At 34.2% G+C, this 15,104-nt stretch overlaps 1 protein-coding gene across 1 annotated transcript in view; it reads right to left on the bottom strand.

The window, feature by feature from the left end:
- TRDN (triadin) overlaps nt 1–15,104 on the bottom strand; it is a 343,597-nt gene that overhangs the window by 129,773 nt on the left and 198,720 nt on the right. Inside the window, exons 13-14 of the mRNA XM_081044419.1 lie at nt 5,774–5,827; nt 3,528–3,554 (exon numbers count right to left, since the gene is read on the bottom strand). Coding sequence (XP_080900545.1) covers nt 3,528–3,554; nt 5,774–5,827 — 81 coding nt within the window. The remainder of the gene's footprint in view (nt 1–3,527; nt 3,555–5,773; nt 5,828–15,104) is intronic.

Raw genomic sequence — 15,104 nt, 5'->3', positions numbered from 1 at the left:
GAAGATGAGAGCGAGAAAAGGCAGATGATAACTCCATAATTTTATAAAAATAATTTTGACTTTGCAGAACCATTTGAAAGTGTCTCAGAGACCCCCAGCATCTCTTGATCACATTTCGAGCACCTCTGATTTCAAAGATCATTACTCTGGTTCACATGAGAAGTTAGTAAGACCAAATGAGAGGTCACAAATGGCAATGTGAGGTCACAGCCAGAGGACTGGTGGCCGTGAGTGAAAATTATCTTTTCTAATTATTGTAGGCAGGATTAAACAAAAGAGAGTTCCACAAAATTAAAATTTCTGAAGGACTAAATGTCAGGGGTAAAGGGAAAACAGAGGTCAAAACTTACACCAGAATTTGAGTCTCGGTGTCTATAAGGAGTGTGGGGCGACTACACAAGGAAAAAAAATAGAGAATAAGCACAATTTGCAGAGAAAAATACAAAATTTTATTTGGACTTTGACTTTGAGAACCTAATGGGAAGTAAGAGAGAATGTGTGCTAGCAGAGCACAAGGAAATTGTTGAAAGAGGGACAAAGACTGGGATATAAACTTCAGTAAAAAAATACTTGTCAAAGCAGGACCTCGGTAGAACATTTATTCAACAATGTCTCTCCACTCCGGCTAACATATTGTTGCTTTGATGCCCCAAATCCCAAGAACAGTGAAATTGATGGGCAAATCTCATGGAGACAAGAGTCCCTCTTGTTAAGGTTTCTGAAAGAGAATCGATGGGACATGCTTGGAATAAGAACTTAATATGAAAACGAAATCTTCCGAGTTCACTAACGCAAGAAAACCTTTGCATCTTGATGCATTGTGAACCCTTTGCGACCTTATGCACAGATCATTTTTGATAATAAGGAAGTTGTTATGCACTATTGTTTCCGTGTTGTAAAATTCACCAACAAAACAACTTCTCAAGAACATTTGAATTAAATTCCTAAAACCCTCCTGATTTTCTTTTTCTCCAGGAACGTTGTTAATCATGAGTATCCTTGATCTATATCCAACAAGTTTAAATGTGAGTAGAAATAAACTTTGTGTAAAATAAATGTTAAAAATCCAAATTGTACCTAATGGTTTGTAATAAATTTGCCTCATTTAAGGAAGCATATGCTTCCTGTCCCTGTGGAAAAGATATCTGTGATAGTTATTGAGAGGATAGAAAATAAGAAACAAGAGCTGAGAAGCTTATGTCTATACACCTCTCTGACTTGCTTAACAGAAAATACAGAAAGAGAAATAGGAACTCATAAAACATAAATCAAATGATTGTCTAGAATAGCTGGACATTAAAGCAATTCTTTTCTATATTATATGCTGGGAACAATAAAAATGTTTCTAGATAGCTATCTTTTTATTAAATATTATAATTTTAACAATTACATTTTTTTCCAAACAAGAGATAAGAGATAATACATGAAACTCCTTGGAACTAGTAATATTAATAATAATACAAATAATGATAGCATTAATAAATAGTTAGGGGCATATGTTTTATAGCTGGTGGTGAACATTGGATCACATGAATGTCCATGGACAAATATCCCTAAGATCTTCCATACATTGCATTGTTGAATATGGATAATTTGTCAAAAAATGAAAATGAGGCATATAATCCAGGAAAAAAAAACTTAACAAAAACCCCTGGAAGCACAGCAATGAGGAAATATATATATATCCAACAATGTCTCTCCACTCCGGCTAACATGGTATAGCTATATCTACATCTATATCTATATCTATATCTATCTATCTATCTATCTATCTATCTATCTATCTATCTATCTATATAGCTTATATATATATATAGCTTAAATCTATGCAATTGTAATTAGACTATGGTTTTATATACCCAAAAGTCTTTTACTTTGGTTTAAATGCCAATGAATGGAAAAATAAATAACTATTAAGTCACTCTCTTACTTAAGTCACATGGTACGATATTCTTTATTGCAAAGAAGGAATGGTGGAGGAAAGATGAACACTTTTGAGTACTATTGTTTGCTAAAAACTGTGGCAGGAACGTATTACTTCTTTTTTCTTGTAAAATCTCTGTATGGTCACCACAACATTTATCATATAAATTGTATAATTTCCAAACTACACTGAAATATTTGCTATGTGTATATGGGGACATTAATACTAATTTCAAACTTTTGATAATAAACACATTAATATGTCTTAGTTAATTTGATCATGATACTATGGTTTTGCTCACTCTGAAAAAATAACGGCCAACTAAAATATTTTCTCCCTTTCATATCTATTGACTCTTAGATTCTTGTTTAACAGAAGCAGAAAGTGACTCCCAAGCTATTATGATTATGTTAAAGTCAGATGATACTAAATATAAAATACAACGCTTGCCTTTTTTTTTTTTTTTCAGATCATATGAACACTAATTAGAATACAGTTGTCATTTTCAAAGTTAGAAGTTATTGCTTACATCTGCATGCTAGTTTTACTAAGAAAATAAGCTTAGATTAATAAACAGTGGTGATTTCTAGAGACTGTGAATGTTGTAAGGGTGTGTTAGAAACATCTCTTTAAATAGAGCCATAAATAGAACCATAGTGCTTACATGGCCTTAACATTCCCCTCAGCTGGACTACACTATATACAGCTTTCTTCTTGATTACAGGCCAGGCCCCTGACCTCCCTTTTATCAGAGCATTTACTTTAGAAAATTTGCAATTATAAATTCTTTTTCTGTCCCTTTAAAACATAAATTTCTAAAACCAGAAATATCTTTCTCAGAACCTGTAAGACATCCCTTACAAGTCTTGAGAAATGGATCAGCCCCTCTATCTCAGTCTCTGTGGAAGGGTAGGAGCCTAACTTCAATGAGCCACTATTAGCAAACACAGGTGGCCTTTGACCACTTCCCGCCCCCACAACCCCTACCCCACCGACATCCTCCAGTACTTTTCTACTACTTGCTCACCTCAGAGCTTAAGAACTCTCATTTTTGTTTCAGTAGAGTCGAGAGTTCAATTTCTCCTATTGCAATAGACATGACCCCTACTGCAATAGCTTTCAATAAAGTCTTTCTTGCCTATTTAATTCCATAATTTTTCTTTAGCAGCAGGGAATATTTTTCTTCATATCTGGACATCCTGACAAACGGAAGTGGTGTAGAGTGGATGGACTATAACTTCTTTGCAATTTAGTAAAACAAAGTAACATCAGTTGCTTGGCAATGTCAGAGATATAAGTAGTTATAGGAGAATGCGTTTGGATTTTGCACATTTTTTAAATTTGATAAAACTGCTAATGGAATAGGAGGCCTGGGATTTTGTGAGGTTATGTTTTATCCCAAAGACAAGACAGAAATTAATTTTAAAAAATTGTTTACCTTTTATGTGTGGTGAGATAGAAAATTCACATTTGTACAAAATGTGTGCAGAAAATAGATCCAGTTATCCAAAAGAAATACATACAAAATAGTAGTCAAAACCCAAGTCTGAATATTGGTAAACTGTTCATATAAAAAGCATGGTGGAATTTTGCATAAACATACCTTCCTTCTTTTCATCTTTTTTAGCTGCTGTTGAAATAAAGGAAAGAAAATAATGTTAAAACATATTAAATGACCATTCCTCAGAATACTCCTAGGACTATGAGAATGTATTCATAAATTCAGTGGTTATCTATGCATAAATTAATCCACCCAAATCTGCAATAAGAGAATAAACTGAAAACATTTTTTCATAAGATTTTTAAAAATTCAGATATAAACATAAAGCAAAAATTAAAAAGATATATATATATTTACATAGATATGAGGCCAATTTCATATATATGTGTTTAGCACTAATTCTTGCCTTGTGCACTGTGCTTAATCAACACTTTCATCTAATTTTCTTAAAAGGATAGTTCCAAGAAGACTTTGAAATTCTAGGTTACAATTAACTCAACAATAAATTCTTAGCTCTAAAAAAATAAGTGCTGAGGCAGTCTTGTCCAATGTAGTTGGAACGTAAAAGTGAAGAAGAGTCACTACCCCGGAGCTTAAATTGGAAGCAAGATTCCAGGTATCTCTTCAATTTCTTCCCTTTGAACTTTTCTCTAATATGAGTTCTAATATGAGTTCTAATATGAACTTCTCTCTAATATGAGGTTGAAGTAACACTAAATTCATGCCTCAAATCATAGTTCCCTATCTACCATGATACTCAGAAGACTCACTCAAAACAGCGATTGTGGGTTTTTTTGGTGTGTTTTTTATGAGAACATATATAAATAAATCGTAATGATCTCTTGAACTAGTAGTCATCTGCTTGAAGAATTCACTCTGAGCTGAATTTTCATAAATGGAAAACACCAAAGTGATAGTAATATTTGCCTTGCCTTTTTACTTCCCATAATATGTGTTACATTCTCTATCGGAACTCTTCTAAAGAATCAATTTTCTTCAACATCCTGATGATCAAATGAAAACTAAAAAAGTATCATAGTTCTTAACCTTTCTAGCATATATTGCTTATAAACAACATCCCTGAGTCAAATGGAAATTAGCCAACCCATTTTACCAATATTTACTAGGATGATTCTGCATGTACTAGAGTTCAGGATTAAAAATAAAATAAAAATTTGATCAGATGCAATCTATCATATGCTGAGTAGTGGGCTACAAGGGCCTTTTGCCCAGAAACAAATGTCCACCACGTAAATGCAGCTCCTTTATTGGTTGATATTGTATAATGTAGCATCGGAGAGAAAGTAAAGATTTTCTTCCCTAAATATTTTACCTGTTTTACCTAAATGTGTTCTGTAAAGTTTTCATAGATGAAAAAGGCTGAACACTTGTACTGTTTCCTTATGCTCTCATCAAATTACTCATTATGGTTGAAGAATAAACGTCACTTAACTAATGGTATTCCACTCCCTTGACTTGGTGATACTGAAGTTCGAATAGTTTTCTTAACGGGTGATGTGATTGCAGGTAATAGTTTAAAAATAATTTTGTAGGAAAACCATTTTAAAGAAGTATTTTCCTCAAACTGATGAAGTATCAATATTTTTCTGAAAATCTAATAATCACTTTAATGCCCAAAAGATAATAGGAAGTGATAAAACAGATTTTCTCAGATGGCTCATTAAAGACTAAGGTGATTACTTTGTAGTCCTATCTGGAACCCAATTTTTGCAGTCTTGGTAGACAGGTGAAATAATATTAATCTTAAAACATTCTAATGGATTTTTTTTCTTTTTAAACTTTTTAAAAAAATCTATTTAAGTGTGTTTTTCCAGGACCTATCATCTCCAAGTCAAGTAGTTGTTTCAGTCTAGTTGTGAAGGGCGCAGCTCACAGTGGCCCGTGTGGGGATCGAACCGGCAACCTTGTTAAGAGCACCGCACTCTAACCAACTGAACTAACCGGTCACCCCAATTGTTTCTGATATGACAAATTACAATGTATAACTAATACTATTGGAAAAAGTATATTATTTGCAAAGCTCTATCACCTGTCTATCCATCTTTCAATTGATCTATGGTTTATTTTTGGAAATATAAGCAAAAGTTCAATGACTAAAACTTGTTGTCAAGATACTAATTCTTAGGTCATTCAGTGATTCCTCCATTAGTCTCTGTCATGCTTTCTCCAATTACTAAATAAATGAGACGTGTATCTTCATGCAACAACACGATGTTTTCTACAATGACCCAGCAGATGGTGCTATTCTGCAATAAACAGCTTTTGCTTTGTCAATAAAGTGCTATACAAGTGAAAAAATGGAATTTTTAAAGTGTTTTATTGCTTACCTTGTGCTGCAACTTTTATATTCCCTTGTTTGGTTTCAGGAGCTTTTCCTAGCTCTTATAAAGAGAAAAATAAATACATTATCATGAAGTACTATATCAGAAAGTTATATAACATTTTTTTTTAAAAGGAACTATTACAAAACAAACATAAAAAAACATTGCCGTTGGCACTCATCGTTTTGGTTAAGAAATAAACATCATTATTGGGGGGGGCGGTCACTCAGATTTAGGCTTACTGGGACAAAAGTAACATAACTGAACCAAAGAAAATCATAAAATAAAGTTTACCCAAACTGTTTCACTTCCCTGTTAACTGGCCATGGGACACTTTTGCATTTGTTTAGCACCTGAATTTGAAAAATCTCAGAATTCTTTGTAAAAGATCTCTGTATGGTCAGCCCTTTGAAATGGATGGAACATTTAGACACAAGTGGCTCTTTGAAGGTCCCTGAGTAACTAATATGAGAATAAAGCGCAGAACAACCAATTTCGAGCTTCGGTCTTTGACTAAAAATGCCATTCCCTATACTGCTGTGGTACTCATCACTGTTAATGTGGCTCCGGGCAACAATATGTGTTGTGAAAGAATGAACGAACTTCATTTTCAATATCTCTTCCCTCTTGCTGTGGGTCTTTTTGTTATTTTATCATTGCTCAGAATTTTCTCTTTAAAGAAATAGGATACAAATAAACATATGTTGAACATTTAAATATTTTATTTAAATAGCATGCGAGATAAAAGGGGAAATAAAGATTTTAAAAACCAATGGCTTATTTCACATTTCACTAGGAGTGGTTCATGATTGTCTTTACTAAATTTTCAATAACTGACTTATCGTTTAACAATATGGGAAGGAAGATTTGGTCATATGTCTCAGATATTGACCTTGACTCATTCATTCATCGTATTTATTTAGTATCTTTTATGTGTATGTATTAGCTAGATATAAATATACTAATTAACACACATATATATTCAGTCTTTTAATAATCATCAAATGTTGATTATAGTTTGTCTAACATCGCAATTCTAGTTAGCTTTATAAAACAATAAGACTGCATTAGAATAACTTGGCAAAGAATCATAAGCAAAGATTCCATGTTTTTCTTTTTTTGCCAAACAAAAGAGGTTGAACTTCTAATTCATTCTTTACCTCCTGTTGGTGAGATAATTATTCTTTATATCATAACTATGATTATGAAAATGCTAATTTTTATTCAGTTTTATATAAAGAAATGTCATTTGATTCACATATACGATTTTCACTATTACTATATTTATTTCTTCAGATAACTATCTTTTGCCAAAATTAAATTCAGAATCCATTCTATCCACGATCTCTTTACTATTAATTTTTATTTTTCCTTTCCAGAGGAAAGACTCCATGCCAACTATCATGCTGGTGCTACCTTTTTCACACCAAGAATAAATGGTCTCAAGAATTAGTCAAGATTTACATATAGATGTTGAATCCTTAACTAATATATTTCTAGGTATTGTTCTAACCCTACACATATATGACTAACATTTAGTAGACAATTAAATAATTGAATTAAAAGGGGATGAACAGATCACTAAACTTATTCTAAACTGCTGAGGAGTTATACTACTTAAGATTTAAACATGTCAGAGAATTGTAGAGTAATTCCTAATGTAAAAAAATAAAAAAAAAGATTTTTAATTTGCAGTCAGTAAATTATCTTAGAATTTTTACAGTTGATTTTCCTCATATCATCTCTTTCTTCTTCATGTCCTCTTAGATTACTGTCTAGAGCATATAAAATATATCATATATGTGGATTGAGGTTTGCAAAACAAGTTGTTTACTAGTAGAGACAGGATCATGGCCGGACATGTGTGAGACTGATAAGAGTAAAGTGAAAGTAAACACGTTTATGTTTATGTGTGAAACCGAACATAACAAAACTGAGTGATAAACACATTCAGCGAAACAACTTCTGGTTATCATCTAAGAGGTAAACAACTCCCGGCAAACCACTTCTGGTTATCACCTAAGAAATAAACAAGTCCAAGGAAAAGAGGATAAAGGCAGAACTCCAGAGCAACGCCATGAATGGTCTGACTGGGCCCTCCGTCTAAGACCCTCTGCAAGGGACAAGCTGCGATACTCCAGAAATCTCCGAAGTTCTTCCTTGCAAGACCAGCTTACCTCAGACCCGTCATGGGCCTAGTCACCTCTCCAGGACCAGGGACCTTCACCACCCCAATTAACTTGGTTCGTTATTAAATTCTATTCTATTCTGTATAAACTTCTATGCTTACCAGAGTATTGGCCTCTGGAGGGACATTGGCTCCCAAATAAAACTGTGTTACTCACTCTATCTGAACCTGTGTGCCGGGATTTTGTTCCCCACTCACGTGGCGAGTACCATGCAGGGATGTAGGACCCTGTGGAGGGGTTAATGTCCCCTTAACTTTCAGGAATAGACTGAAATGTAGCGACTGCCTTTACAGGTGCTCGAAACAATTACTTATCCTAATTGATCCCTCCACACCTCCTGAGATTCTATTGAAGCACCCAATACGCACAATTGTGCATTATGGAGAACTTATCTTAGGGCCTTCTTCACCGTCAATTATTCAGTTTCTCTGTCAGTTGCTTTCTCCTTCAGCGATCAAGATTCAGTTCATGCCCCTGACTCTTCAGCATTTCCCATTTGTGCATCCTGACATAGGACAGACCAGCCATCTCTCAACAGAGTCACAACCTCACTACCCTCATCCTGTGTCTGTTTGGCTGTGTGCACATTGAGTGGACACGTTTTAAGGGATTGTACCCTGTGGATGCTTCTTTCTGCTATGCTTTAGTTGCCGCCTCCCCGCCCAAAAAAAAAAAAGCCCACTTATTCACTTATGCACACTGACACATTAAACACACGGCTTCAGGTAACAGGTGTTGTTTTAAAGGGTTAGTTCTACTGGCAATGTCAACATGCAAAGGAATGATTTTCGTGGAGAAAAATCTCAGGGTTATAGCAGTAAGATGTCGTTTGTTCCTCAAAATTCCATCTATTCTTTCTTTGAGCTCAAGCTTTTAAGACAATTTATATTAATTCACAAACAATTATATGGACTACATCTCAATAGAAATGCATAACTTAAAACCAAATATTTTTCAACAAGTTTGCCAATTTGCATGCACTAAAAAAATTATATTTGCTTCAAATCTAGCCAGGACACATACACAGGTGACATCTGTTTGTGTATAGTGTTTCAGTTTGAAAAAACCCATGACTTTAAGGAGGGAATCAATGCTGAAACAGAAATGTGCAGCATTAAGGACACACCCCAAATTCACTAGTTATCTTGCTATCCAATGAGCTGCTAAATCAAGCTCTAAATGATCTTATTCCAGTCTTACAAAATCCAATATTATTTTTAGATGAAGATACTCCCAACATAGAGAAAGGGTAACAATTCAGCTAAAAGTTACTACTATATGCTTAATAGCTCTTAAATTAAGCCTCCTGTTCTTGTAGCTCCAGGAAAGCATATCTCAGGGGCATTGCTTCATTTCAGTATGATAATTACTCTGTTGAGATGAAATTAATCATGAGGCAGCCTTGGGCCATCCTGTCTGACCAAGGGGACTGAAGCTTGAAAGGAGGGCCTATTTGCTGCCAGATATGCAAATTGCCAAAGGTGCACAATGCAGAAATATGAATAATTTATCAAAATAATCTGTAATTGCTAGAGGTTAAAAATCTAAATAAACTAGCAGCATCATCTAAAATAGGTACCATAAATTTAGCTAGATTTTTTCCACAAAATCTTCATCCCTTAAGCAATGAATTTTGTTGTAGAATATAAGTAGCCATTAACTTAATATCTTAGCATCATAGAGTTTAATTTAAAAAAATGATTATTTAATGTTTGCTAAAAAAATTCCTTGCTTTTTTCTTAATTTTTAATAACAGATTATCATTTCCATTAAAACCATTCTAAGCATTTCTTAATTTGAAAAAAAAGTGCTTTATTTAAATGCAAGTCAAAATCTACCTATAGTTTTTACACATCTACCTATAGTTTTACAAATCTACCTATAGTTTTACACATGGAATCAGCTTTTCCTGTATTATTTAGAGAGAATTAAACATAGAAAAAAAGTGACTGAGAAACACTTGTCAGAATATTCACAATTAGAGTAACGTACATTTCCCCTGCGTGGTATCATCTAGCTGTCTGAATAGAATGTGTAAGAATGACAGGTTTCTTAAGCATTTAAAAATTTAGAATTGAGAGTTGAAGACCAAGGTATTAATTTATCTAAATGATTAAAAGAAAGAATTTATATATATATAATATATATATATATAACATATATATATAACTTCATATATATATATACATATATATATGAAGTTATGAATGAGACAGATATTCTTGCCTTTCACTCTAAAAAGTACCTGACCTGGTAAAGGTAGGTCTGATACTATTTAGATTAAGAAAAAGTCTACTACCATACAGTTAATAAAACAATGAAATGCAATACCATGAGAAGACATGAAGTTCCTTTCCTGGGAATGCCAAATAGAGATAGGAGACTCTGACAATTAAGTTCGTGAACTCATCCTAGAGAAAGTGCTACATACCTCATTGCTGAATGTCACTACAGTCACCTTTGAAATACTCTCCTTGGGAAGCTGTGCACCGACACCAGTGCCTGGGTTACCCTTCAAAGCAATTTTGGAACTCTTTCTGGAATGGCCATCAGAGCTCTCATCATATTACCCTTGATGTCCTGAATGTCATCAAAATGTCTTCCTTTCAATATTTCCTTTATCTTCAGGTAAAGAAAGAAATCATTGGCAGCCAGATCAGGTGATTAGGGAAGGTCCTCCAATACAGTTACTTGTTTACTGGCTAAAAACTCCCTCACAGACAGTGCCGTGTGAGCTGGTGCATTGTCATGATGCAAGAGCCATGAATTGTTGGCGAAAAGTTCAGGTCATCTAACTTTTTCATGCAGCTTTTTCAGCACTTCGAAATGGTAAATAAACTTGGCTAACTGTTTGTCCAGTTAGTAAAAATTTATAATGAATAATTCCTCTGATAGCAAAAAAGGTTAGCAACATTGTTGCAACAAAGTTCGTGAATTTAATTGTCAGACCTCTTATGCACACTAAATCCATCTCATATACACAATAGATTCCCCATACTCTCTATGTGATTAACTAAAACAATAAGTCTGTTGAATAAAAACGTGTGTTACCTTAAAGGATAAAAGAACAGGAGAAAAGCATGGTCAAATACTAATTTGTGGGTAAAAATTAATCTTCAAGAGGGTAAAAGTAAGGTTGCTGCCTTTTGTAATTGTTTCATTCAAAATTACTGTGAAACTTGAAAATTACAGCAATACAAAAAACACTTTTGTAATAACGAATTGTTTTCGTCACAGATTTCACCACCAAAAAGCCGAAGTGGCATATCATATCATATAAGCGTGAAGATCACAAGACTTACAGGCGTAGAGCATGGGTTCATATTCCATCACAACCAATTTCTAGTTGTGTGACATTGGCAAATAATTCAAGAGCTTTGTTTCTCAGTTTTATCATGTTTAAAATGTGTTAACAATAAGATCTGGTTTCACATTGTTGGTACATAAGTTAATATCTACCAAATGCTTAGAAGATGCCCTGGCAAATAGTAAGTGTTTGAGACCTATGTGCCTAGTGCTATCCCTCTTGTTCATCACAAAACTGTATGCACAGTATTCAATCATCAAAGTCTCTACGTTCAATTAAAGCATCTCGGTATGTTAAGCACTTGAATAAGAAGTCGTATTTTTTATCCTATAACATAAAGAGGAAAACTCTCATATCTATGTCTTAGAGGAGTGAGATAATATTGAAATGACTTTGCAACCACATATATTAATATAAATTAATTTCCATACAATCTCAATAACCATTCACACTCCTTGTTTGAATTTATATGGCAGAACACATTGTTTTTTAAGAGTGATATTCTTAGAAGAGTAAATTTGCAATTAATATATAGCACTTTTTTTTTATAGAATATTGGTGTTGACAAATGTTCTTCTCCACAAAGAGTTCAAGGACCAAGGAACTCTCTGGTAAGCACTATGTACAGGATGTTACATTTCTAGGATTTTACAATGACTTAACATGTTCCAGACTGCAATTCAATAGTAAGGAAACTGATCTAAGTTATGTCATTGTTTTGTAAATCTATTTCGTGATAGAATTCTTCTTTAATGTTACACGCATTAATAAGGAACATATATTGGGTGATGTTATTCCTGGGAATGAAAAGAATAAATACTTGCTTCTCTAACACTAATTACAATAATAATACTGTATAGTCACTTAATTCCTCATCCAATAGATATGTATTGAATACCTATAGCTCACTGTACTTGCGTAGAATATTTCCAGTTTTCTGAGGCTCTCTAATATCTATTCTTTCATTCAACCAACAAGATGGATAGTAGTCAGCATTCAGTTTTCACAGAGCCTCAAAAGCAATGTGTATTGGCAAAAAGAACATAAACATTACTCTCAAAAAGGTTAAGCTTCGAATCTCAGCTTTGCCATTTACTATTTTGTATCCTTGAACATGCTCAGGTTTTCAAAAGCTCAAATTGCTGTGAGGATTAAATGAGGTGACATATGTAAAGTACCGAGCACAATACTTTGAACATAATAGGCACTTGCAAATGTATGCTTTCTTCCTAGTCACTTTTGTATGCCAGCAGAGAAACAAATTATTCTAGTTATGCATAGCATTTATTAATTCACCTTAATTTGAACAGAAGCATGATATTCACTTTGCATTGTGCTCAGCTCTATCAGTTAAAACAGAGAGTAATTAAAAAAAAAGAAAAACTCAGATCTAGACAGAGACAATGAAATACTCAGTATCGTGTGCTATGCTTTCTAATGGGAACTCATGGGACAGAACACATATCCATCTAGAGGGGCAGGAGCAGATGACATTTTATGGAATATAAATAAAAGCTATTCAAAAGAGTAGAAATGAAGAAGTGAGGATAAGCATTCAGACTAAGATAGAAGCCTCTGAAAGAACCAAAAGAGTGAGAGAGAATGAGATGACTTTAAACAACTAGAAATAATTTTGTGTGGGAAAGCAGTTATCAGGACATGAAGCTAGAGACCGATCAGGAAAGTTCTTGAAACACTTACATTCAGTTTTCCTAAGGACAGAGTAAACCTGCAGCAAGTTTAAGTGGAGAGTGAAATAATCAAATACACATTCCATGAACCCATATGGTATGAAATACGTTAGTGTGAATTATGGATCAAGGAGGACCAGCTAAGAAGGATACAGCAGTGTTTCAGACTAGAAGGTAGCGTGGCCTGGACTAGAACAGAGGCTGTGGAGACCAAGAGCAGTGGACGGGTGTGAAGCACAGACCTGATAAGACGTGTGTCTATACAGTAACAGTAATGTTATACAGTAATGTTATACAGTAACACAGAACACTCCATTCCCTTCTCTACCACAGCACCTAGCAGAAGGGTAATAAAGTTTTGCTTGATGTAATCATGAAAATTACCAAATGATTTTACAGTAAAAACTAAAAGATGATCAACAAAGAAACAAACTAAACCAAAATTATGTTATTAGCATAACTAAAACACTTACTACATTTTTCGCTTATTGTCATTTCTCATCATTAAAACCAAAACTCTTCCCAGTACATATTTACTATGTACCCATGATATACAGCTAGGAAATTTGTAACGGCAACAAGTAAACACAGGTTAATGGAAAGATATGCTTGCATTAATTAAAAGTACAGTGATTTATATGTAACTTTGCTAAAATGATAGTGGATTACATTATTGTTTATACATATCTGAGGGTCATAAATATCATGATTGAAAAGGTACCTTTGGGGGTGGAATAGAATGTGCCATTAAGAGGAATAGATGAAATAAAATGAAAAGGTCAATCCTTCTGAAGACCACATTCTTTATTTCTTTCCATTATTAATGCTTCTAAATTGTATTTTTTAAAATATACAATAAAATGACATCTATTGACTCCTAACATACTTCAGTGCTGCTCTCGGCATTTTGACAATGATTACACTCAATACTAATGTAATAGTGGGCCAAATTTGATATTTGCAACTAGAAGAGTGCCTGGCATGTAGTTGGTATTCAATAAATATTGATGAATTTATGAATAACTGCTTTATAAGGAAGATTAATCCTGGTAAATAGAGTGGCCTTTAAGCAACCTGATGAGTTTGGATATTAAAAGGAGAGACAGGGAGTAGACTGGAGAGAATTGAATTGCTTTTAATGACTTAATGAGAAATTTTGAAGTCCCGTGGGCAATCTAAAAGTGAGTGGGTGTGGACAAGTGATGGGAAGAGCAAGGTGGAGAGGAGTCAGATGACACCTGGCTGGAGACTACCTGGGAACAGGCAATGGAGAACATCCAAAGGATGTTAAATAGCAGAGATAGTTAATGCTGTATTTAATTCGTATTTGTTACCATTGTTAGTGCAGTGATCTCTCCCCACAACACATGTATACATGCTCCTATCCATAAACCGCTCTTTAAAATTCTACTCTTCACAGAAATAGTTTGTGTGATGGATTTTGTGGAAATTAAAGAAGTGTATTGGTGAGACAAAAGGACAGGATTAAGAGGATTAACAAGCCAACTCACTAACTGAACCAATTAAGAGCGGGGCTCACAGCCAGAGGTGATCTTGAGCATATAAAACTCTAGGGCTTTGAAGAAAACATGGGAGTGCTTTGGGCTTTCACAGGGTGTAGGTACATTAGAGCAAGTTCATACCAGTTAATGAGAGACTAGTTAAATTTTCACAAATGTCTCCAGCAGGTTGATTTCACGTTGCTAGCTTCAAATTGTCCATAGTGGATTATTTACATCATGGAAATGAGCAAATGCTAATCAGGCTTATATTTTTCTCCCCAAGAGCCAGATTACCAGCACACCATGGAATCTTACCCAGCACTTGGAAAGTACAGAAACCATAACTAACCTCTGTGTTAACTAAAACAACAGTGTGTTTCCATGTGTCTATATCCTCAGATAAACAGGGGAGTGTGGGGTGGGAGAAAAGGGAGGACATAGTGAATTTAAAGAGTAGGCTGTGCTAGCCAATAAGATATCCAGTAGCCACATCTGGCTATTCAAATATAAAATTAAACATTCAGCTTCTCATTAGCACTAGTCATATTGCAAGAGTTAAGAAAAACACATGTGGCCACTAGCTACCATTGACAGTACAGATATAAAACATTTCTATCAACACAGAAAGTTTAATTGGACAGAGATAAT

This window comes from Rhinolophus hipposideros, assembly GCF_964194185.1.
Source record: "Rhinolophus hipposideros genome assembly, chromosome: 3".
NCBI lineage: Eukaryota > Metazoa > Chordata > Mammalia > Chiroptera > Rhinolophidae > Rhinolophus > Rhinolophus hipposideros.
Note: the sequence above shows the minus strand (reverse complement) of the source record. Positions and strands in the feature narration are given on the sequence as shown.